Below are 23,571 nucleotides of genomic sequence, written 5' to 3'. Positions count from 1 at the left end.
GAATAGGGTTTATTTATTCGGCCTCCCTCTCAGGGCAGGGAATTTGTTCCTGTCTTGTTTGCTGGATTGGGTCTGTTGCGTTATCACAGGTAAAAGAGGAGTTGGTTTTGGAAGGATTGTACTAGGATGGAGAATGAGCTGCAAGATTTTCAAATGGCTGTCGTGAGCCAAGATGGCGGATGGCTTCCAAGCTCACAACCCAGAAACAAAAGCTGATCAGTGTCTGCCAAAGCTCTGGGAGCAGCAAAGGGGCTTGCATATCTCGGCGTGTCAAGCGACAAGGCTGGTTATCACACTCTCGCATGCCGGCAGAGAAGAGATGCCAGCCAAGGATGCAGTGGCACCACCTCCCCGGCCACAGCTGTGCCAGGCCAGGCAATGCTGTTTCTTGTAAAAGAACACTGAATTTCAAAATTAGAAAGAAAAACATGCTTGACAGTTACAGAACATACAAACCTAATAAAGGTTCTCTCGCTTACTAATGCTCAGTCAGGCCTCCCTAAAAGGATATACTTGATTTTCAATATTTTTCTTCCAACAGCAGATATAATATGTGGCCGATATTCTTCAGCCGCACCTCTGCTTAATCTATAAATCCGAGCGGATCATGGACTCACTAGAAGCAGAAACAGCTCAAATGAGGTAATATATGCATGGAAATGACCTACGGCAATCCTCACAAAGAGGGGGCTGAGAAAGGTCAAATAGCCTCCAAACTGTGCTCAAGTTTAATTAAAAAGACAAAGACGAGCGGTAAGTTCCATACGCTCAGCCCAGATTATAGCTTCTCGCTTAGGAGAGCCAGGGCCTGGATTCTTTCAGGAAGCTCCCAGACCTCTTCCCAGAAGGCCTTGCGCCATTTTCCCCATTTCTTTGATGTCAATATAGAGCATTTATTAAGGGTATAAAGGTTAATCTCTGAGGAGCAAGGATATCAAATGGTTTGGAGCAGAGGAAAAAGAAATCCACATAAATGTCTGCTGGAGAAAGTTAAGTTCAAGGTACAGGAGCGATCTCCCCATTGAGTCCAGTCAGCAGGTGCAGGATTTAATTTCGGCATTAAGCGACGGCCACAGTTTCTGAAAATTAATGTAACGTCAAGAGCGCTGGGAAAAATGAAGCACCCATATGGTCGCAATGCCTGTGGAAGCGTTTTCGACAACGAGATGTATCACGACAACTATTTCGGGAAAGTCATCTCATCAAAAATGAAGCCTCATAAGGTAATAGTTTACTCAAGCTTAATATAACCCGGTTCAACGGCTTTAGGGTCTAAAACAGACAAATGAATAATGAGAGTAAGAACATATTTAGGTGCATATGCACCTATTCATCCAGTGGAAACTTAACATTAGAACCTTTTCCTTCAATGTCACTGAGGCCTATTGTCATTGATGCATGTACACAATGCCATGAAAGTCTTGGCAGCCTTGCTTTCTCTGTTTCTACTGTGCTCAAACCTTAGAGAACTGTGGGCATATACAAAGAAAAATCAAAAAAAGAAGAAATCAATACAGCTGAATACGCTGAAAGGTACTGTAAGCCGCGGAAAAACAGTTCCTCCAGCGTTACGATAACAGATAATATCACACTCAGCAGGTAGTCGTGTTTTTAGAGCATGTGTTCCTAAGCTAGCAAGGTGTTTTTCCACGGCCGACAATTTTAGCTGTAGCATGCCTACACAGTATCACCTGCTATTGCCAGGCTACATGAATATAAAATCCTGACTTTCTGCAAACGCAGAGTATCTCAAAGCCATTTGTCTAATGCTTTGTGATTGTCCATCTTTTGCATGACTGTCCGTCCAATTTCACTCTTGGGACAAAGTAAACACATTAATTCGGCAGGTGCAAGCTAAGATATACAATAGTACAACAACCCTAATAAAAACTCCAGCGAAGCGAAACACATTAAAATAAAATCACATTTAGAGATACAAAGCAATAAAATAATGCAAACGGTGGACATTTAACTTCAGAGAAAAGGGCTCTCGCTTTCATTGGTTTGTGGGGAAACGGTGGCAGTCCATGGCAATGAATCCACAGGGGTTCCTATTCTTGCTCTGGACCAAATCAAACCCATCTGAAGGCCCTGGGTGGCCCTTTCCTATCAGCAAGCGGGGTCAAAGTTGACAGTTAATCTAGCCTTGGCCTCATGGAGTCTGTCTACTCGTGGCACAGTTGAAGCCATCCAACATTTTGCTTCCCATAAATCCACAAAACAAATAGGACTTGAAAAACAGTCATCCCTCGTTCCCCTCCTTCCTCTCTTGGCTTATTACAAGGTTCCCATACGCAGGCTCAAGAGTGCAGCAGTGCCTGGAAAAGGTAGGGCGGATTAGGTCTTTATAGTCCTCTCCCAGATTAGATGGAAATCATAACACAGACCAGTGCACTGAACTCTGACCCCTCCAAAACCAATTTCATTTGGAGAGATTGGAGTGATGTAGCTGGATGTCTATGTGGTACAGTGGAGAAAATTAAAGCAGGATTTGTAATGCATTCAAAGCGAGAGTGCACGGGAGAGGAGGTGAGCACAAATAAATTGCTGTCACTACCCTCCCACACACATCTCCGGCACCCTGTTTCAGTTATAACATTCATTTTAATGGAAACTTGTTGGATTAGAGGTGGTGTAGGGAGATTGGAGGAACACTTATTTGGAATTGCTCTGACCACAGGAATGCAACTATGCAGAGAACGACAATATCCTCTATTTTAAAAAGAGAGTCTTTGCAAAGACAAAAATTTGTTCAGAGCTAAGAAAATTTGATACATACCTTGAGCTGTAGACTAATGTATCGTGAATACAGTTATACAACGATTTACAAAATTTGTTTGAATGGATTGCTCACCCATACCATATACGTGTTATCATTTAAAAAAACATTTTTTTATAATATAATATAATATACATTTTTAATTCATCATTTATAATTCTATATAATTCTTAAAAATATTATATTATATTTTTTATATTATATTTAATTATATTATTAAAGTTGTATAGGCACAGTAAAATGAATACATTTGAATGATGTTTAAATAGATTTTATTTATTTTTTATTATATAATAAACTATAATACATATTGAACATTTTGTATTTATTATATATAATTATATATCATTTAATTTTCTTTTTATTATATTATATTATATTATATTATATTATATTATATTATATTATATTATATTATATTATATTATATTATATTATATTATATTATATTATATTATATTAATTATATTAATCATATTATATGAGCAAAATGTGGATTTTAAAATCTTCCTATTTCTCTTTTTATTTATTTATTTATTTTTAAAGTTTAGTGGGTGGGGCGTCGGGGGAAATGTGACTGGAGGTGAAGTCGGGAGTGAGACATTCAAACACTCTGTCTTTGCCCTGTCCTGTTCTAATAGATAGCTTCGTGCTCTGGCAAAAGGTATGCTTAACAGTGCCAGGTGGTGACATCTTAATTTTTCACGGCTGGAAACATGGCCGTGCCCTACTCCCCAATTGCTCCCATGCATTATTCCTGCCTTAAGCACTCATCCTCTGGGGAAGCAGGGAGGGGGAATGGAGTATTGTTTTACAAGGCGCCCAGCTGCGGCCTAGTTGCCTTGCCCTGGGTTCTTTTCAAGGAGTTGTCGTGGGTGACCCCCTCTGGCTGACAGTTATTAATAATAACGCACAGCGGGGAATAGTTCACCTTGTGGCGGTGGAGCGGCCGTTGCTGTTTAGAGGCTCGCTGTGCCGCCTCCAGGGGCACGAATCATACAGGACGCTACGGGGAACAAATAAAACAAATAGTGGGCAAGCGCGTAAAAAGACGGTGAAATTTCTTAACTATAAACTTTTTTGGGGTCATTAGTTGTTGTTGTAGAATTATTAGCCTGTACCATGTTATATTACTTTTCACGAACTCCCGGTTGCCTAGATAGGTGTTTGAAAACGACATTTTAAATTTGAATGTGCATTTTTCATCAGTGCAGCTTAGTTTGAAAGTGTCCCAAATTTAAGATCAAATTATAAAGAAATACTTCAACAAGAATGCAAAACTTTTCCTTGTTCGTTGTAATAGCATGGAAAAAGGCGACTCTTCATAATTTCTCCTCGTGCTCCGCAGATGAAGGAACATCATATGGGACGGGTTTAGAACAACATGCAAATGATTCATTTTTAGGTGAACAAATTTACTCTTGAGTGAAAATGAAAACCGGTTTTCTTGCAAGCCAGGTTATCACAAGGTTTCATTTGCAGTATCAAAGACCAAAGCTCAGCAGAAAGAAACAGAAGACGGTGAGGGGCTGTCTAATGAGACGGGGGGGATAAAGAGGTAAAGTGTCCAGTGCCGCAACACCATTAAAATCTTCACCAGGAAGAAGCTCTTTTGTACACGCTGAGTGCTCTGTTGTAACGAGTGCCGTTGAGACTGAGCGCTATCCTGGGCTGTGAGAGACGGCACACCCGCTGAATCCACACCTCAAGTGCCTGTGATCCCACAACACTAAGGGCCATTCCTTTTGGAGCACCTCTCTACGAGGATTTACCTCCTTAAAGTCATCAATATTTCTTCAGAGTTCATAAGGCCAAACAGTCTTGTTGTCTGAAAATGATGGTGGGATAAATCAAATCCAGTGAGCTATGCTTTGGACGTTAAATACTTTCGGGAAGTTGATGTCTACAACTTTTTTGAACAACACTTCGCTAACCTTTTGTAATTATTGTGGATGTTGTGACCACTCAAAGTACCTAAATTATATATTCTCCCTTAGGCATTCATTTAAATTAATTTCATTTCTAATGAAAAAAAAGTTCATGGACGTCATGATATGTGCATCAACTTCCCACACAATGGAGATTTAGATAATTGTTTTGTTGGATAATTAGACTGTGTAGCACTTTTGAACAAATGAACCGAAGATGGAAAAAAAAATCATTCAAAAATCGCTTTTAAACAAAAGTATAATATAAAACAAAAATAATAAGTTATGTTTTACATCACAAGGCTGTAATTATAATTGACAATACTTCTTTCTTTTAATACGTCTTTTATTGGCTTTAAGAAAAAGCCATTCTTTAAAAGACGGGAAAGGGAAAAAAAACAATTACAGCACAGGTGCACCCACAGAAAGCAGCTTTATGTAGGGTGCAGAGTGTTTTCAAAAGCAGACCTTGCAAACGCGTCCCCCAGGGCTTAGAAATTTGTCAGCTAGAGATGGCGCTGCCAACAAAAGTAACACCGGATGCTCATAAAGAATCTTAATGTTTTAAAACCAAACAACATGCGTTTGAAGTGTTGTGTAGCATTTTAATCACACTGAAGTGAAACATCTCAACGTGAATGGTAAATTGTTCTTCTGTCAACTGTTTTGTTTTATGTGTTTTATGTGTCAATAAAGGATTTGATCTTAATAGTCTTTATTCAAAGAGCATATTTCACCTCAGTTTATGGCAGTCATTTTGCTGTAGACTAGAAATGGTCTGGGCGCGGATTGGATTTCAAAACCATATTTATTATATTAACCTGAAAAATATACTTTATGCCTAACTATGCTTCATGTGAAGCAGTTGTGACCAGTGTCTCACCATCTTACATAAACATTATTAGTTTATTAGTTTATTCTACTTTTAAACTGTAGCTTTCAAAACATACTCTTAATGTAAAGTTGGTAAATTAAAGCTAATAAAGTAACTAATTCCATTGAAGCCATTTAAAGGCATAATATCTTTAAATACATAACTTTCAGATCAATTTTTTTGTGTGTATCACAAAAACCAGCAATGTCCCATTTTATCATGGTAATGTACATGTAGAAGTTCCTGGAAAAGTATTTTGACAACAGCTTAACCACTGTCGCGTTAGTTACTCCTCAATGCCGCTTCTGGCTGTAAAACACAAAGTAAAATGCTAGCGATGCTCTGTTTTAGCACTCCGTGTTTGCTATAACCGAAATCCTGCTTAAAGCCCTATAGAGACAGAGAGCACTGCTCTGTTTGTGAACATCTGCACTGGTCATTAGAACGAGAGATGGCCTCAATCTTTCAGCTAGCTTCAAAACAACTGAAGAATACACAAGACAAACTACACCGGGGCTGCACTGCGCTAGTCCCGCCGGAGAGACCAGGCTAACCTTTAACAGACAACACGGCAATGACTTTAGTGTCATGTCAGCTTACATATATTTGAGAATTATAGCTCTTATCAGCTGAGGGCGTAAACTAGAGCAGAACTAGAGAACTTCTGAACTAAGAAGTTATGCATTTGTGACCTTTTCAAAATTACAAGGAGAGTGTAAAAAAATGAGTATTGCACACCTGCAAAGCACCCCAAACATAGATTAAACTAAAATAGCTGATTGGACACAGTTTGTGTTGAGGTCCACATACTGCGATTTTTCAAATAATTTGTCTCTGTCTCCTTAGGTGGTGACTCTTTGGACTGCTCAATGGCACAAACCCAAGTATGATGCTTCTTGTGTTTTCAAGGGCGATAGTAGCCGAACCTCACTCTGCATGGATGCGAAGAGCAACGATTGCATCCGAGGTACACTATTTTTTCTTTTATAAAAGCATGTAAGCCACCTGCAGTTTTTAATACAACTACTTTATCTTGGCACCGTCCTGTCGTTCAAAATGTGCATCCTAAAATCATCATTTCATCAAGCAACAAAGTAATTATATCTTTATCTGTAAGTCTGCAACCAAAACGAATCACAAAACCAATTCTGTCCAGCACAATTTGTTAAAGTTCCTGACTTTAAAGATTGCTCTCATCTTGTTGACCTACAGATAAACATATGGCACATCCATAAATGCATACAATCTACGCGTGACTCTAGATGCAAATACTGGATGAAAAAGGGAAAGATACATTTTTATGGTTAATTTCCAAAAGTTTACACAGCCCAAGGTAGATGCGGAGCACAAAGTGCTTCCTGAATGAGGGGCGAGAGGGGGAAAAAATACAAGTTATTACAACCAAACCATGCTTTACATGTTGGTTATCTTTCACCGATAGCCAGCTTTCCATAACGGTAATAAATCCAGTCATGTTGACTGCTCTGTGAGTTTGCTTGCATTTACAATCTTAGTAAAACCACTGTAGAGGAAAATTGAAGTTGGATTTAAAAAAAATGAATGAATAGATAGATAAATAAATAAGTGGTCACCCTGCGCTGTCTTTAAAATGGATGCCTGAAATTTACAGTTTTCCATTAACTGATGCCTAACAGCTTCCCTCTCCCTGCTTGCATCATGGGCTTTCCTGTCTGTAACTACTTTCTGACAGGGTTCATTTCGGCCCGTTTCTCAACTTAAATGTGTCCGTCCTTTTTTGTCTGTGCCTTTTAACTTTATCGCTCCCCGCTATGAAATGTAACCGCATCGGCATAAACACTGGCACGCCGGTTATTACCTTTATCATCAATGGAGATGTCCGCACGGTATCAAAAGAATCATTTGTTGTTGATATGACAGGCCAATACCATTTACCCATATTTTGAGAGCAATACGAGCATAGAGTCGAACCCGATAATGCTTTCCATCAATAATTACCTTCTTGATGCTTTGAATATGAATCGAATGATATTCTATCCCCAGACCAAAACGATTTCTGCCTCTCCCTTCGACTACAAAAAAACCCCACATCATATTTGATAATACGTACTAAGGGAGACAGGTCCGGGAAGGCATAAATCTTTTTTTTTCCCTTATTTAATTTGTTTTTGTGTGTGTTGCGATAGGGATTATTATTTCTCAGCTGGTGGGATCACATCGCTCATGGTTGTAGACCCCTGAAGAATTCTATTAACCCTGGTTATGTCAGCCTTAATAACATGCCACACTGCTAAACAGGACTGGATTGATTCTGTGCGGACGTGGGGGTGGGGAATCTTGTATAATAAATCCAAGCATAATTTACTTGGAATAAGTACGGGCAAAAACGAACACAGAACAAAGAGGAAGAGATTAAGTCTATCTCTTATCTTGCCGGCACTAACTTAAGAAAATAAATAAGGAAACGATCCAATCGAGGGGAGTGTGTTGGAGCGCTCTGTAGAACTGCCGATTGATTGGCTCGTCAATGAAGGCTGCTTTTCTTTTGTTGTGTTGCAGATGTGGTTTGAGGAACTGGGACCGTGCCATACTCGCCCCTAATTTGCTGCTGGCGGAGAGAGCAGGCGCGGGAAGACCACTCATGTGATGGCCAGAATCAAATCAATTCAGTCACCTTGAACTTTGAAGATGAAAGAATCACATGGGCGCCTCTCTCCTCCCTCGCTATCGGTGAGGTGTGTTGTAAAATTCTTAAAAGAGATATTACAGAACATGCACATGCACAAGAACCTTATCGGTTGCATCTAGTAGGAACCGTCACCGTACCACGAAGACTGATCTACATGTCTCCTAATGACACATCTGGTGCCATCTATCTCGTTGCCGTTGTTGTTTGAGGCACAAACTTGTGAGTGTCGTCGTGAATGAAGATGCAGTTTAGCAGGGCACAGTCAATGAGGCTTACTGCAAGATGGTAATCTCAGCCTGCCTCTGGCCCTCTGGCGATGCTTTACAGTCGCGTTTCCCCAAAGCCTGCTTGTGTACCGCGCCTAATGGAGACTCTCTCATCGCCCATGCCAAAATTAAATGAACTGTGCCATTTCAAAGCGCCTCCTGCCTACTGGAGCTTCTAGCACGCTCACAAAGCTGTGACTCCCTGGAGCGTCCCGTTGAGCATTTACATCGTTTTATATACATACAGTAGCGCACATGTGTGTGCGAGTTTACTAACATGAGCGTGTGTAACTATTAGGTAGAGACACAAGGAGAGAACAAAGCGTGATGCTTTTTATGATTTAATTATATCATTTTTTTAAATATTGAAAAATAAACAGCGTAATAATGCTGTGGCAGCTAAATAATTTGAATGCATGAATTACTAAAGTTCATGGAGATGCAGAGAATATCCTGCAATCGTCTTAGGTTAAGTGTGCGCACTTGTGATATCATATATGTAGTCTAAACAAGTAGTAGTAATGCCAATGTGAGATGAAAAAAATGTATATAATATTCATTTTTTCACTTTACGTATTACTATTTATTTAGTAATATTTATTTAATGACATTTAAAAGAATGACAGTCATTTTAAAAAGAATATTTGTAAATGTGTGTGTCCAATCAAAGATCAAACACCACAAACCTCTTCAGTCAGTTTGAAAAGTTTGAGTGATATGAACCAGATATGTGCACATAGTCAGTATTTTCTGGCTTTAAATCTACTTGAAAATAGTTTAAATTGATTTGACTGCATATATATTTCATACATATCGTGCAGCCCTCCAAGACAGTTGCTTATGCACACTTTTTACTCATAAGGAGAGAGCTCATTTTTAAGGGTGACCAGACACCAAAGATGTTAGAGTCTGTGTGTCTGTTAGCCTAAAATGTATAGCAGACTTGTTGCTTTAAAACTAATGCATATTGGGGACATATAGAAAAGTATGGAATTGATAGGTTGGGTTTCTAAGAGAACCCTTCTATCATTGGACAAAGGTAAGCTGATTGAACGAGAACCAGGGTGGTCTTTTGCTAAACAATGCCCTTCTATCAAGCCTCGGTGTGTTGATTGAATCCAACAAGTGAATCCATTGAAAACTCACAGAAATGGGAGCAGTTTATAGGCTCATAAAGATCCCCTTTGAGCTCCTTTTCTATTATGAAGAGCAAAGGATATCTAACAGCATGGGAGAACTCTGGGTGTTAAGGGCGGCCATTAAAGCCAGTGTTAACGGCAATATGGCTTTATGTGGCACTTGCTTTGTTTGGGATTTGACATAAGGCCCTTAGAGAGGTCTCTTTTAAATGTGGTACACATTCAGCTGTTTTCAGTGACATGTCATGTCTAGTGTGTGTGCTGTAATACAAATAGGGAGTTTTTCCTCTTACCGTAGGTAGTCCCTCCGACAGAGGATGAGGTTGGCTTTGGTGTACAGCGTGGAGCCCACCTCTCCGAGACGGCAGTCGCAGCAGGCGCACTTGAGGCAGTCTTCGTGCCAGTACTTGTCCAGGGCCTTCAGCAGGTAGCGGTCCTTGATTTTCCGGTTGCAGCCGGCACAGCCCTTTGGCTTGGTGTCCGGCTGGACGGAGAGCATTTGTATACCTGCGGAGAAAGGCAACAAGGGGCGACACGAAGGTGAGAACATGGTTCCTGGTTTACTTTCGAAGGTAAATCATGTGCTCTGCATTTCAGTCAAGAGATGAACACACTTTTTAGTCAACAATAACAAGAAGCCAATGTTGCTAACATCCTCCTCTTCCCCCTCTTTAGGGGAGGGGCCAAAGCTTGCCCCCAGAGCAGGCATTGTGTAGCCCTTTACAGGGCGTGAAAGGGCTTTGTTGGGTAGAGAGGGAACAATGTGGGCTCATGCTGAAGGCCTGTGATTAGTATTCTCCTTCCATACAGAGGAAAGTAAGCTGTACCCCGCTCCCCCCACCACGCCACCACTCCGGCCCCTCTTTTTGTCCCGGCCCAAAAAGTTTCTGTCCTACATTTTTACAAGTACGTCTGTTTCTGTACCGTTGTCCTGCCTCTGAGACGGTCCCCATTTCTCACCTTGTGCAGGAGAAGCTGTCAGAGCCATAGATTCCTTCTAATGTATATGCTGCTCGTGGAGGGGGGTGAGAGCGCGAGCAGTGAGAAATTGCGAACTTTGAGTGAGAGGGTCACCGAGAGATTTCTCAGCTGTGGTAAATTGAGTGTCTCTGTCTGAATTGAGGACCTCCCTCGGGATAGTTATAATGCGCTCTTCGCCGCGATGCGTTGTCCGGGCAATCTCGCTGAAATACATTCATAGAGGAATATGAGATTAAAAAGCCTTGTTTGGAATCCATGAATCTCTCTTGAAAAGAAAAGTTTGTGTAAAAGTTTAGGATAGTTTTGGTACATTTCCCAAAAATGACATTTCTGACATCCTTTGCTCACCCTCATGTCATTACAAACTTGTTTGACAACTTCATTGTATGGGTGAAACGTATGCAATGAAAGGGAATCAAGGCTTTCAATCGCTAACTTCATCGTTTGCGTTCTACAGACAAAAGAAAGTCATATGGGTTTGGAATGACAAGAGGGTGAGTAAATGTTGACATTTATTTTTGGATACTCTATCCCTTTAAATAGTCGTGCGTGTCAACACATTTGGAGACCATTAAGACTCTGCCCTACCTAACGGAGAGAGAGTTTGCCGCTTCCTTTTTTTTTTTGCCATGTGGCCTTGACGATAATTACTTTCAAAAATGATTTGCCAAAAGCGTGGCAGTTGGCCCTCACAGAAAATAAACAAGACAGTGCACCAATTAGTAAGACTGAGGACAGGTGTGAAATTGTTTCAATTCAACTGAGCATTACAATGCAGGGAAAGGAACAGCAGGTAGCCGATCCCTCTAGGGTCATAATTATAGCCTAGAGCAAATATCTGATGCAGTACCATAGGCTTAGACTGTGAACAACTTCTTTCTGCTGTAGGACCATGCTCGTTAAGATGTAGGAACATTCAATGAAAACGAGGCAAGGGATAATGATGATTCCTTCGACCTCACTGGCGTTTATATGGCGCTTTATTTTGAGTTTATTCAAGGGAGAGGGCTTGATGAGGGGAAAACAGCAAGGAGGCACATCAGACAGGTAGCACCGCCACACTGTTTGTCCCATTGTGTTTAAGCTGTTGAGCTTTTAATTGGCTGGATTGGATTGTAAGAGGAGCACACGGCTGATTTCCTCTGCTATGCATCCTTGTTCTGTCCCACTCATCCGCACCGTCCCAACTCGCCTGGTTAACACAACAAAGTCACCGCCTCTCATTACCAAGCCAAAGAAGTTAGAGTTTCGACTCCCCTCTGTCTGCAATCATGGCTGGTCCCAAATGAATCGATTGTGGCACAAATTAACTAGCCCTTCTATTCAAAAGACTGGATGCCCAATTCCATTTTCTCTAATGGGAGTGTGGGATGTTCATGGCCTCATCGATTTTCCTATATCAAACGGTGAACAAAAGATTCATCTAACACACTGGAATTGGACCTGGGTAGCCATTTAAAAAAATACGGCCACCGAATGTTTTTGCCACCCATGCAGATCAGCACTGAACAACTCTGATAGCGTTTCCTGCACTAATGAATCTACAACGTGACCACTTAATCCGATTCCTGAACGCATGACTCTTATGAAGCGGTTCTTTTTAGTGAATCGGAATCGTACATCGTGATGTAGTGGGCGAATGTCAAATATGACTCGGTTCTTTTTGGTGAATCAAAAACGTAAGCTACAGCGCGACCAGCATAGCCTGAACCCCGAACGAATGACTCGTATGAGTCGGTTCTTTTTAGCGAATCAAAAACATGCAGTGCAATCAGTGTAGTCCGAGTCGTTAATGACTCTTATGAGCCGGCTCTTTTAGCGATTCTAACACACTTTTGAACCAGTACGAGCTGTTACAGAATTTCTCGGACGCTTGTTTGAACCGCAATCATTAACATGTTTGACTCGAAAAAATGAACCAAAAGCTGTAGGTTGGTGAGACTTAAAACAGTGTCGTTACTGACTGAATGTCATGATTTATGAGTTTTGTTAGAATCATTGGTATGACTATTTCATAAAAATAAATCATTACTTGATGAAATCACCAAATGTTGTTGTATATAAACACTTATTAGACCCCATTTATTCCGCCTCGGAGAAGTCTATGAAAAGTCATTCGCCTGTGTAACGCATATTTTGAAAGAACTGAAATAAATGTATTTCTTATTTGTTATATCGGTTCTGCTGAAATCTGCACGGTTTGGGAATAGATGGCTGAGGGCAGTGAATGCAAAATGAATCACAGTTTCTTACGAAATATTTCTTCCCCAACAGTACAAAAAGAATCATTATGGAACCGTTAAGGTTTTGGAATCGTTACGCGCAATCGACTTCACAACTAAAATCATTAAACGCTCATCCCTATAGGCCTGGGACATGGGTGTCTTTTTTGTCTTTGCTCGCTCACTCAGATCTTTCATTATGTCCCGTTCGCATAGTGATACGATGCTCTTTGTGCGCTTCACTGTTCGCAGATACTGATGGGGAAATTTCAGGCTAGACTTGGCAAACACCGAGCGCAAAGTACCAATTTGATTTCACATCACAGCTGCGCGAGCCGGAGATGCTGACATTTCACCCTCTTATCAGTTTAATTACTGTTGCCATGGCAGCGTAGTGCACTGAAAAGGCCAATAAGATTTGCAGCTTGCAAAATGACGAAATGAAACCGTTAACGTGTTAGAAACGACGATACGCAAAGGCACACCATATTAACGTTATTAACAATTGTAAATAATTCACACACGGAGGAAATGGAGAAAAATGCGTCGCCTCGGTCAAATGCAGCTGTATGGGGTTAGACAAAACTGCCGCTATACGCATAGAAACATCCCAACTACTCAGCCACACGTTTATACACAACACACTCACGTTGATATGATGCAAAACACAGCTCTTACCGAAACTTTTCTCCCTTTTCTGCATTGGTTGACCCGCTTCGGCTCCCAGAAACACCATGCAACAAGACGAGGCGCGAGCCAAAGATGCGCGTGAAGTGAGCAGCTGTATGCGCGCGAGGGTGCTTCGCTTTTGTTACAAGTAACAATCCACCTCGCTTCGCCAGAAAAGAGTGAAAACGTCGAAAACACCAATCAACAAAACACGGGAGGGGAAAAAAGAACGAGCGAGCCGCTATCGCTCAGCGCCACACGCTGTTAAGACTCCGTTTGTCACAACAGTGCTCGACTATGAAATTAGATCGACCAGCAGCCGTGGCGAGGCAAGTGGCGGCGAACAAATGACAGCGGATGACAAAGGCATATGCTTTACCCCTTCGCGCGCGCCGTAATCTTATAATCCTATCGTGCCTCTCGCTATTCGCCTATTTCAGCGCGCGTACAGTAAAAGGCACGAAGTTGGATGTGTACAAGGGACAACAAACAGAAACTCGCATATACTGAAAGGAAATCATATTTTGCCCAGCATTTACGAACTACATTTGTTCTGATGCATGCCATATTTTTAGAATGCAAACACGAATTCAACCTTGACTACATTACCAACACCTTTTGCAATTTCTTTCAAGCTTTAAAGAGTGCACTGAATCCCCCGACTTCATCATTTACAAACTTTAATGCAAATAAAGTGCGTGCCTTAAAATGATTATAATGCACATCCTATATGAGAAGTATAGGCTATATCATAAATCCGGTGCTGTCTTATTGAGTTATCTATTTTTGTCATTTATATTAAATTGCAGATAGCTTGGAGGTATGTGAAGCGTTGTAATGTGGTAAAAGAACTATCATTTCTTGTTTGTCCTTTGCTCTGCACACTAACTTTGCTGGATCAGTTTATCTGAAATAATTTGAATCACATGCGCAAAAGATCCGATTCATCTACGTGAGGCACACACTGCATTTTGTATTAAACATCAAAGACTTTTAGTTTCGCAGTGTATCTAGGACTAAAAAAAAGACAATTAAAGCACAACACACTCACCTTCTTGACCAAGTTATGCAGAAGGTTAATTTAGGATAGAGCACCGACTCCAACTCAATATTCCTCGCAGCAAAAGTTCACGAATCTGACATTGCACCGCGGAAAAGAGTGATCTTCAGGTTGAAAATAATGAGGTCCACATGGATCATCTACGAGTAGTTGTTCGCACCAAAAGCTACAGGTGTTCTCGCGCGAGCCGTCATGTATTGAGTATTCTGAGAAGGCTCACAACAACTTGCCCATCAGTGAGTGAGGAACGAGGAATAGTGAAGCCTAGCTTTATTATCTTCAAACCCAATCCCTCACCAGTGAGACATTACACGAGGAGGAAAAGGTCATTCGGTTATTACCGACAGCCTGAGTAACGGAGCGCGCGCTCGCTAACACAAACTTAATGCTCACCTCTCTGAGACGCGCAAACATGTTATGAGCTCTGTACTACACGTTTAGACTCTCCCTCTCCCTGTCTCTCTCTCTCTCTCTCTTTGTTTTTTCATCTTCTAGGTAGGCAACAATTTCGTAGAGCTAGTGTTTTAGCAGAACCTGTCTAATTCATAAAACACATAGTCTAAATTAATGTATGCATACACGCGTCTGTCATTTTAACGACAGCTTTTTGTGCACGAGCAACGGTTTTACTAGTAGCCTCTAAATGCAGGCAAATATACTCTAATAAATACACTTTTTCATCTAAGAACCTTAAGTTTCACAAATAACTTTTTATTCGGATTTGTTTGAAAACCATCTAATGATGTTTCAAAGAAACCAATTTGCTGCTGATATGAAGAAACTTTTTTAATCTCCCCCCAAAAAAGCACATAAATCACAACTGGTTCTTGATAATGGCAATGTGATCACAAGGAGCTTCAGTCAACAACCGAGGAACATTAAGTGTAAGAAAATGTAGACTATTACAGTTTATGCCATTGGACTTCACATCAGGTGCAGATCAGTTTTCAAATTTAGGAATATTTTGGTCTTTTATGAAAATCAACGCACCTAATTAATTCAGTATTTAAGTGATTCAATTAATATTGCATATAGGCTATGTAGATCAAACCAAAGTAACCAGAGCTGTCTTGATTGATATAATCTAAAGCAGTGTTTTATACCCTTTTTTTCTCTTATTTATCCATAAAGTCCCACCAATAAGTACTTTAACTGCACCAAACCAGAAATGGGTTATGGTTCATCATATTATGTTGGATATCATTTAGCATTATCATTGTTTTGAAAGTCACATAAAAAACAAACTTTACTGTTGTTGGTGTAAAAACAGACTCAACTTGTACTCATTACACACATTATTTTGTTTTCTGTCCTTAAGCCAAAATCTTCTCAGGTAACTCCTTAGTTAGAAATCACTGATCGAAGGTACTTCAAAGGCAAATTATGTTAGGCTTCAACAGTCATTCACAGAGAAAAAAATAAAAATAACAAAGAGAAGAGCTGTAAGGGATATATATATATATATATATATATATATATATATATATATATATATATATATATATATATATATATATATATATATATATATATATATATATAATCAGTTTTATCTGTAATCACTAATCGCACATTTAAAAATACCCTTTTAGTAAAAAAAAACAAAAAACAGTATCTTGCACTTGTGTGATCTCTTGTCTGAAAGTGTTGCACTTATTGGTTTGTCTGCAGCCGCTTAGGCCTAAATCAAGCCGTATTAGCTACCCCAGGCCAAACAATGAACATTTTCCCTCATTGAACTTTCATGCTATGTGATCGCTGTGCACCTGCAAGATCAAAGTCCATGAATATCCAGACAAAAACTTTTAACTGTGTATGTGGGTGTGTGTGTGTGTGAGAGAGAGAGCAATACTGTTTTCACAGTTGGTTCTTCAGCCTGTGTTTCTATTCCTCGCCCATTGGTTACACCTGTTCACTCTAATTAGCACTGCTTGATGCCCATGTTGCCGAGGTAGGATGAATCACAGGCCTTCAGTGCCACCTACCCTCCCTCCCCACACACACACACACACACACACACACACACACACACACACACACACACACACACACACACACACACACACACACACACACACACACACACACAGAAAAGGAAACATAATCACACACTCACTGTAGAGTTTATTTTCTGTCATGGCCCAAAAGTAGTCATTTATCGTCAAACAAGTTTGGAAGTGACTAAACTGAGAATGCGGAGAGACAGAGAACTGATGGCAACAGAGTTGAGTAGTGGTAAGATTGTGGCCCCATGCCAATCACTCTTTGCCTAAAATACAGCAGTAATGAGATGGGTCATAAAATGCTCCTCGCTTCCATTATGAGTGATGAGATGCATTAAAGCTGACAGGGTATTACCTGCCAGTAATTAGGTTTTGTCATGGATTGAATTATTTCAAAGCGGGCTATCTTGGTAATCATGCAATTTGCGGGGGAGACGGTTTAAGCTGAGTAAAAGCCAGAGAGCGAGAGAGGGAGAGAGAGAGAGAGAGAGTAGGGGACGCTGTAACCCCTTCTTCTTTCTCTACCCTCCCGCCACCACTTCATCTCACGCATTATCACGTCAATTATTCACCGAAGATATCTGAATTATTGGGGGTGATGAGCTAGAGAGTGCCATCATCAGACTGTGCCGCGCGAGGTGAACACAGCCGCCAGTCACTTTACGTGACGCTCGCGCGAAACAGTCCAGTACGCAGCCCGCGTAGCGCGCGCATTCTTGGCGAACGGACGTCGTTAAAATGAAGAGCTGCTTATTATTTCACCTCACTCGCTCTCTCTCTCGCTCACTCTCCCCTCTTTCTCTCTCTTTCACACACACAGACTTGCGATATAGCGTCAGCAAAGAGAGGGATATCCGACAGACGACCACCCCACTTCATCCGAGCGCGAGGAATGCAGGTTCGTTTTTGTGGTAGAAATGAAAGCGGGAGTTTAATTACCGGGCTTCACAAGGGAGGAAAATCTTTTTTCTGGGAGGATTGGAGTAAAAAAAGATATTTCCTGGTACTCTTACCCTGGTTTAAGCTTCCTTTGAGCATCTCCAGCGACCATTCATTTCACGGAAGCTTCAACTTAATCCCAGTTTTAAACCGCTGCTAGTAACGTACAGAGAATCTAATGCTCTCGCGCACCCACCACAGTCACTCACAATGTAACCGACTCTAACTCGTCGCTTCCTTATTTAGGAGAGAAAACAAAGTAGTTGGACATTATCCCGAAATCCTTTATCCTAACACCCTTAATTAGAACAAAAGACCACCACCAATTAGTTCCGGTTTAGAGTCAAATTAAAACACTGCACGTTTCCAAGCTGCTTAATGAGGCTGCAGATCAGAATATGTTTGAGGAGGGAAAAAAATCTGATTGAAAGATACTGTACCGAGGAAACGTTGCTGATTAAGACGAGATGGTAGTTCAAATATAGCCGGTTCCCTTGTCAAGTTCCAGGCGAGCGGGTTAAAAACGTGCAGCCCGCCTCAGTGCAACTCCTCCTCGCTCCCGCTCTAAAAAGATTCCCCTCCTTCTCCCCACAACGGCTGTTTCTTCGCTCGTGGTCTCGTTCTCTCCCTGGCAGCAAAGCAAAACAGACCTGAGCCGGCCCGCACGTCTCCTCGCCTATTTAAGCACCTTCACCAGGTCCCTAGTTAGCAGCACACTCCAGCTCATCCAAGAAGCTGACAAGCACCGTTAGGGAAGGCAGCGCATGTTGCTCTAATGGACCTCATTAAGTTCTACTTACAGATGTTCTCTTAACATAATTGATCTGCAGCGAGTTGAGAGGACGGCAACCTATTCCCTAGCCCCCAATTATGGCCCGGTAATTAGATCCCCAACCTCCAGTTCTCCACATTCACCCTTCTAACATTCCGAAATATCAAAGTATCTCTTTCTCTCAAAGCAAACCTTCCTGCCTCCCCCACCACCTAACCTTCGTTTCTCCACCTCCTTTGCTCCCTCCCCTCCCTAAGACTCCATTCCTCTGACAGTATTGACAGTCAGATCTGCTAACCTTTGTAGTGAAGCCAGACTTAGTAGTGCACTCACTCCAATTGACAGAGCTCAGTCTAGCTTTTTTCCCCTCTCGTTTTTTGCTCTCTCTCTCTCTCTCTCTCTCTCTCTCTCTCTCTCTCTCTCTCTCTCTCTCTCTCTCTGGTTCTCCTTTTCTCTCCCTGCTGAAATACCCAGGGAAAGAGTGAAGGATGCAGCCTGAGACACATATGGAGGGGGGAGACGGATGGATAAAAAACAAGTTTGCACTTTTTGATAAAAGGTTGTAATGATAATATCTGTCAGGGGAGGATCTCTTTTTCGCACAATGCCTTTTTATCTTTAATAATTCCACTGATGGTGAATGTGAGCATAGAAGGGAGAGGCAGGTGGTGCGAACGGTGAGCAGAGATGGTGCAGCGTTTATAATGCCAATCAGAGCCACTCCCTCCACCCGCTTAATTATCCGCCGTGCTAAAGCACAGAGCACTTTATAGAAACGAGAATGTCACGCTTACGCACTTAAAAGAGGAGACTGTTTCGTCACACACGGAGAGGAGGACTGGGGCGGGTGCGCCTGGTGCCAGTCATCTGCGTACATTTTTCTAGATCATGTACAGCCTGTGATGTGAACTTGACATGACCGTGTAGGCAGCGGAGCTTTGCGAGAGCGCAAACATGGCAATATGTGATTTTTGTTTTCTTTTGATGTCTTACAGGTGTTCGATTAAAGTACAAAGTAAATACATTTACTTCCATGACTTGCAAGAGCCGATAAGCATTATTATGCATGCTCATTGATTATAGAAAGTATTGATTGTGATTTCAGCCATAAAGTGTGGTCACATTAACGAAACTTTGCGGCAAAGTTGATCCATTGTCCATTGTCAATAGTCTAGCGATGCATGAAGAACCACTTACTCAGAGGTCACTCCCAAATCAAGCATCTTAATATTGGTAAATGCAGAGAATTCACATGTTAAAAGTTAATCCTTCCCAAATCCGAAACAATTCCCAATTGCATAGATTTCTATTGAGATGACTGTATTTAGCTTTACAAAGGAACATATAACTGTGCCTTTAGGCACAGGCCTTTTTTGGTGATGCTGGAGTCATTGGCAGGGCTGTCCCAAGCATGGGGCGGGGCCCAGTGCGTGGTAGCAGAAGAGGGCCCCCCCTCCTCTCCTCCCGGAACATGGGATTTGGTTGTTGAGTGATAGAGAAGTAGAGTTTGCATCCAAAACCGACAGGACTACGCATGACGTAGAAATAGCGGAACGAGCTATTCTTCCTGTTGAATAAAGTGTCGTATAAATGAGTGTCCCGTCATTCTAAAATGATCCTTTCACTCAGCACCTGCAAAGTGGAGCTGGACAACGTCCCACCAGTCCTTGTTTTAGATTCTCATCCACAGACAACGGTTTTTGGCGTGGGGAGGGGCATTTTTACTGCGTGATAAATATAAGCAGCACGACAAAACGGTTAATATGCTCATTGTCTCCAAATTATGACCAAAAATGGATAAATGGGTAAATATTAAAGGCCCCCTGAAATCAAATTTGAAGTTTTTTAGCTTTTAGTATGACTATTTTAGCCTTAAGGTTATGAATAAGCTGGTGTGTTCCAAAACAATGACAAAATTCGCATTTAGGATATATAAGCATTCAAAATGTACATTCTCTCACTTCTGTTAAAATGGATAGCAGATTTTGATGACATCATCGCAGATTTCTCATCACATCTTCTGTTCAATTAAATGGTCTCTAGAATCTGAAGCACCTGCCCCCTACATTATAAATAGACGCTGAAGCTGTGGCTGAAATCGGTCAGGTGTTCACACATTTACTATTTTCTACATGGTGAATGGCACATTATAACGCACTAGGAAACGATTCAGATAGTGTAAATATTCTTTCAGTTGAGGTGAATGAAGTCTGGTTTCACGTTAGTTTCACGCGCACCGCCGCAGCGCACTCACATAGTCTAGACCAGAGCCATTGACTAGAGACACGGAGCGCAGCGCGGATCATGCCGTTGACTAGATGCCGTTGACTAGAGACACGGAGCGCAGTGCGGATCATATGCGCGAGTCGGCGCATACAACAAAACATATCGGACCCATTTAAATTCTGCACAGAATGCTGTATTTCAAAGCGATATGGAGGAGATTATGATGATAAACGGTTAGAGATTAGGAGGAAACTCTGGCTTTACCAAACAGAAAGGCTCTAGTCAAACTGTGGTATTGACAAAACGCTATTGGCTGTTTCAAAAAAGTGGAGGAGTTGCTAACAGCTGGAGCCGTTTCAGGGGAAATTACGTCAACACATTAAATAATGCTGCGCATTTCAAGGCACTTCAGTGGGCCTTTAAGTCTGCTGTTTATACAAATAAAGAGCCAATGTAGTAGAATAGTAGAAACTCTGCATATTTGTGTGCATGTCAAAAAATCTATTCCGATTTGAAGCTTGTGACATATACAACCCCAAATCAGAAAAAGTTGGGACCGTATGGAAAACGCAAATTAAAAAAAAAGAAGTGATTTCTAAATTTACTTTGACTTGTATTTCATTCCAGACAATATGAACACAAAATATTTCATGTTTTGTCTGGTCAACTTCATGTCATTTGTAAATATGCATCCTTTCCTGTCATTCAGACCTGCAACACATTTCAAAAAAAGTTGGGACAGTAAAGCATTTACCACTTTGTAATGTTGCCATTCCTTTTCACAACACTTAAAAGACGTTTAGGGACTGACGACACCAAGTGATGAAGTGTTTCAGGTGTAATTTTGTCCCATTCTTCCTGCAAACAAGTCTTAAGGTGGGCAACAGTACTTGGTCTTCGTTGTTGCATTTTGCGCTTCAAAATGCGCCACACATTCTCTATTGGAGACAGGTCGGGACTGCAGGCAGGCCAGTCAAGTACCCGTACCCTCTTCCTCCGCAGCCAGGACTTTGTAATGTGTGCAGAATGTGGTTTTGCATTGTCTTGTTGAAATATGCATGGACGTCCCTGGAAAAGATGTCTTCTTGAAGGCAGCATATTATGCTCCAAAATCTCTATGTACTTTTCAGCATTAATGGTGCCTTCACAGAAGTGCAAGTTACCTTTGCCAAGGGCACTGACACAACCCCATACCATGACAGACCCTGGCTTTTGGACTTGTTGCTGGTAACAGTCTGGATGATCCTTTTCTTCTTTGGTCCGGAGCACACGGCGTCCATTCCTCCCAAAAAATACCTGAAATACTGATTAATCTGACCACAGTACACGTTTCCACTGTGTGATGGTCCATCCCAGATGCCTCCGAGCCCAGAGAAGTGGACGGCGCTTCTGGACACTGTTAACATAGGGCTTCCTTTTGGCACAGTACAGTTTTAACTGGCATTTGTGGATGTAACTACATATTGTGGTACTTGACAAAGGTTTGCCAAAGTAGTCCTGAGCCCATGTGGTGATATCACTTATAGATGAATGACGATTCTTGATGCAGTGCCGCCTGAGGGATCAGAGATCACGGTTGTTCAGCTTAGGCTTGCACCCTTGTCCTTTACGCACTGAAATTCCTCCAGATTCCTTGAATCTTTTAATTATGTTATGCACTGTTGAATGTGAAATATCCAAATCTCTTCGTATCTTTCTTTGAGGAACATTGTTTTTAAACATTTCAATAATTTTCTCACGTATTTGTTGGCAAACTGGCGATCCTCGGCCCATCTTTGCTCCTAAAGGATTAGACCTTTCTTGGATGCTGCTTTTGTACCAAATCATAATTACAATCACCTGTTGACATCACCTGTTTCAAATTACATCATTATTTAACCATTTTACCTCATTACTAGCTCTAAATTGCTCCTGTCCCAATTTTTTTTTAAATGTGTTGCAGGTCTGAATGACAGGAAAGGATGCATATTTACAAATGACATGAAGTTGACCAGACAAAACATGAAATATTTTGTGTTCATATTGTCTGCAATGAAATAGAAGTCAAAGTAAATTTAGAAAGCACTTCTTTTTTTCTTTTTTTTTTGCATTTTCCATACTGTCCCAACTTTTTCTGATTTGGGGTTGTAAATGCGCACATCAACCTGATCGCTTTGTTTAGCGTTCATGTAAACACTACATTCAGATTCATCAATCAGAATGAATTCAGTCCTATTGAAACAAAAGTTGTGCATGTAAACACAGCCACTGTACATTTGTAAACGTTAACAGTCAGTATCATTGATTAGACAAACAGCACATAACATATTGTGCATCAATTTGGCTTATTTACTCCCAAATGTAGTGTCCAGTTTTTCCTGTAGACTTCTGACTATAAAGTATTTAAAAAAGCGGTCTCTTTTCTCCAATTAACCTGTTTTCTGTTACTGGTTGACATTGATTTTCCCCACTTCAAACTGAAACAAAATTCAACGAAAAATTCAGTTCCTGTGACTGTACAAAGCACATGCATATTTAATGAAGCAAGCACTGTTCGGTTATAATTGGTTGTTTTTTGCTAAACACCTGGCCACTGCATTCTAAAACCGTGTTGTTTCAGACTGTGAACCAGGGACAGGGTTTTATAACCCAGACTTTGGTTACCAAATTTTTTAATTTACACGTGTATAATATTGCTTTAAAACTGGGTTATATAAAGAGAGATGATCTTTATTGGATAGAACCAATCAGGGCTTTTTAGGCATTGCCTGCAGTGAAAATATAGCCTGTGTTACTGTCCAGGTTCCTTGCCGTTTGTCGTTTTGTATCCTTCTTTTAGTGGCTTAGCTGTTGCCCCATTGATAATTGTAAAGCATGCACCTTTATATTCATCCAGCACATCTCATCATCTTTTCCAAACTAAGTTACCCACACTATACATCCAGAATCTAGTAAGCACCCCCTGACTGTAGTACAGATTCACACATAATTCCACATACTTTCCTAGAGTTCTCTGCTCCCAGCGGACACAAAGGGACACATGTGACTTTGCACTAACGACCACAA

The 23,571-nt window shown here is 41.0% G+C and overlaps 1 protein-coding gene across 2 annotated transcripts in view; it reads right to left on the bottom strand.

Moving 5' to 3' along the window:
• The window catches only part of lmo3 (LIM domain only 3), a 41,084-nt gene extending 26,107 nt beyond the window's left edge, over positions 1 to 14,977 (bottom strand). Inside the window, exons 1-2 of one of the 2 annotated variants that reach the window (XM_079817433.1) lie at positions 14,578 to 14,977; positions 9,948 to 10,161 (exon numbers count right to left, since the gene is read on the bottom strand). In XM_079817433.1, the coding sequence (XP_079673559.1) occupies positions 9,948 to 10,153 (206 nt within the window). In that variant the 5' untranslated portion in view covers positions 10,154 to 10,161; positions 14,578 to 14,977. Of the gene's footprint in view, positions 1 to 9,947; positions 10,162 to 13,535; positions 13,895 to 14,577 lie in introns of those variants that run through there. The other variant, XM_079817432.1, reaches the window with a different exon arrangement.
• Positions 14,978 to 23,571: the final 8,594 nt, after the last annotated feature.

Source organism: Gobio gobio, assembly GCF_949357685.1.
Source record: "Gobio gobio genome assembly, chromosome: 5".
NCBI lineage: Eukaryota > Metazoa > Chordata > Actinopteri > Cypriniformes > Gobionidae > Gobio > Gobio gobio.
The sequence above is the reverse complement of the archived record's forward strand: the minus strand, read 5'-3'. Positions and strand labels throughout refer to the sequence as shown.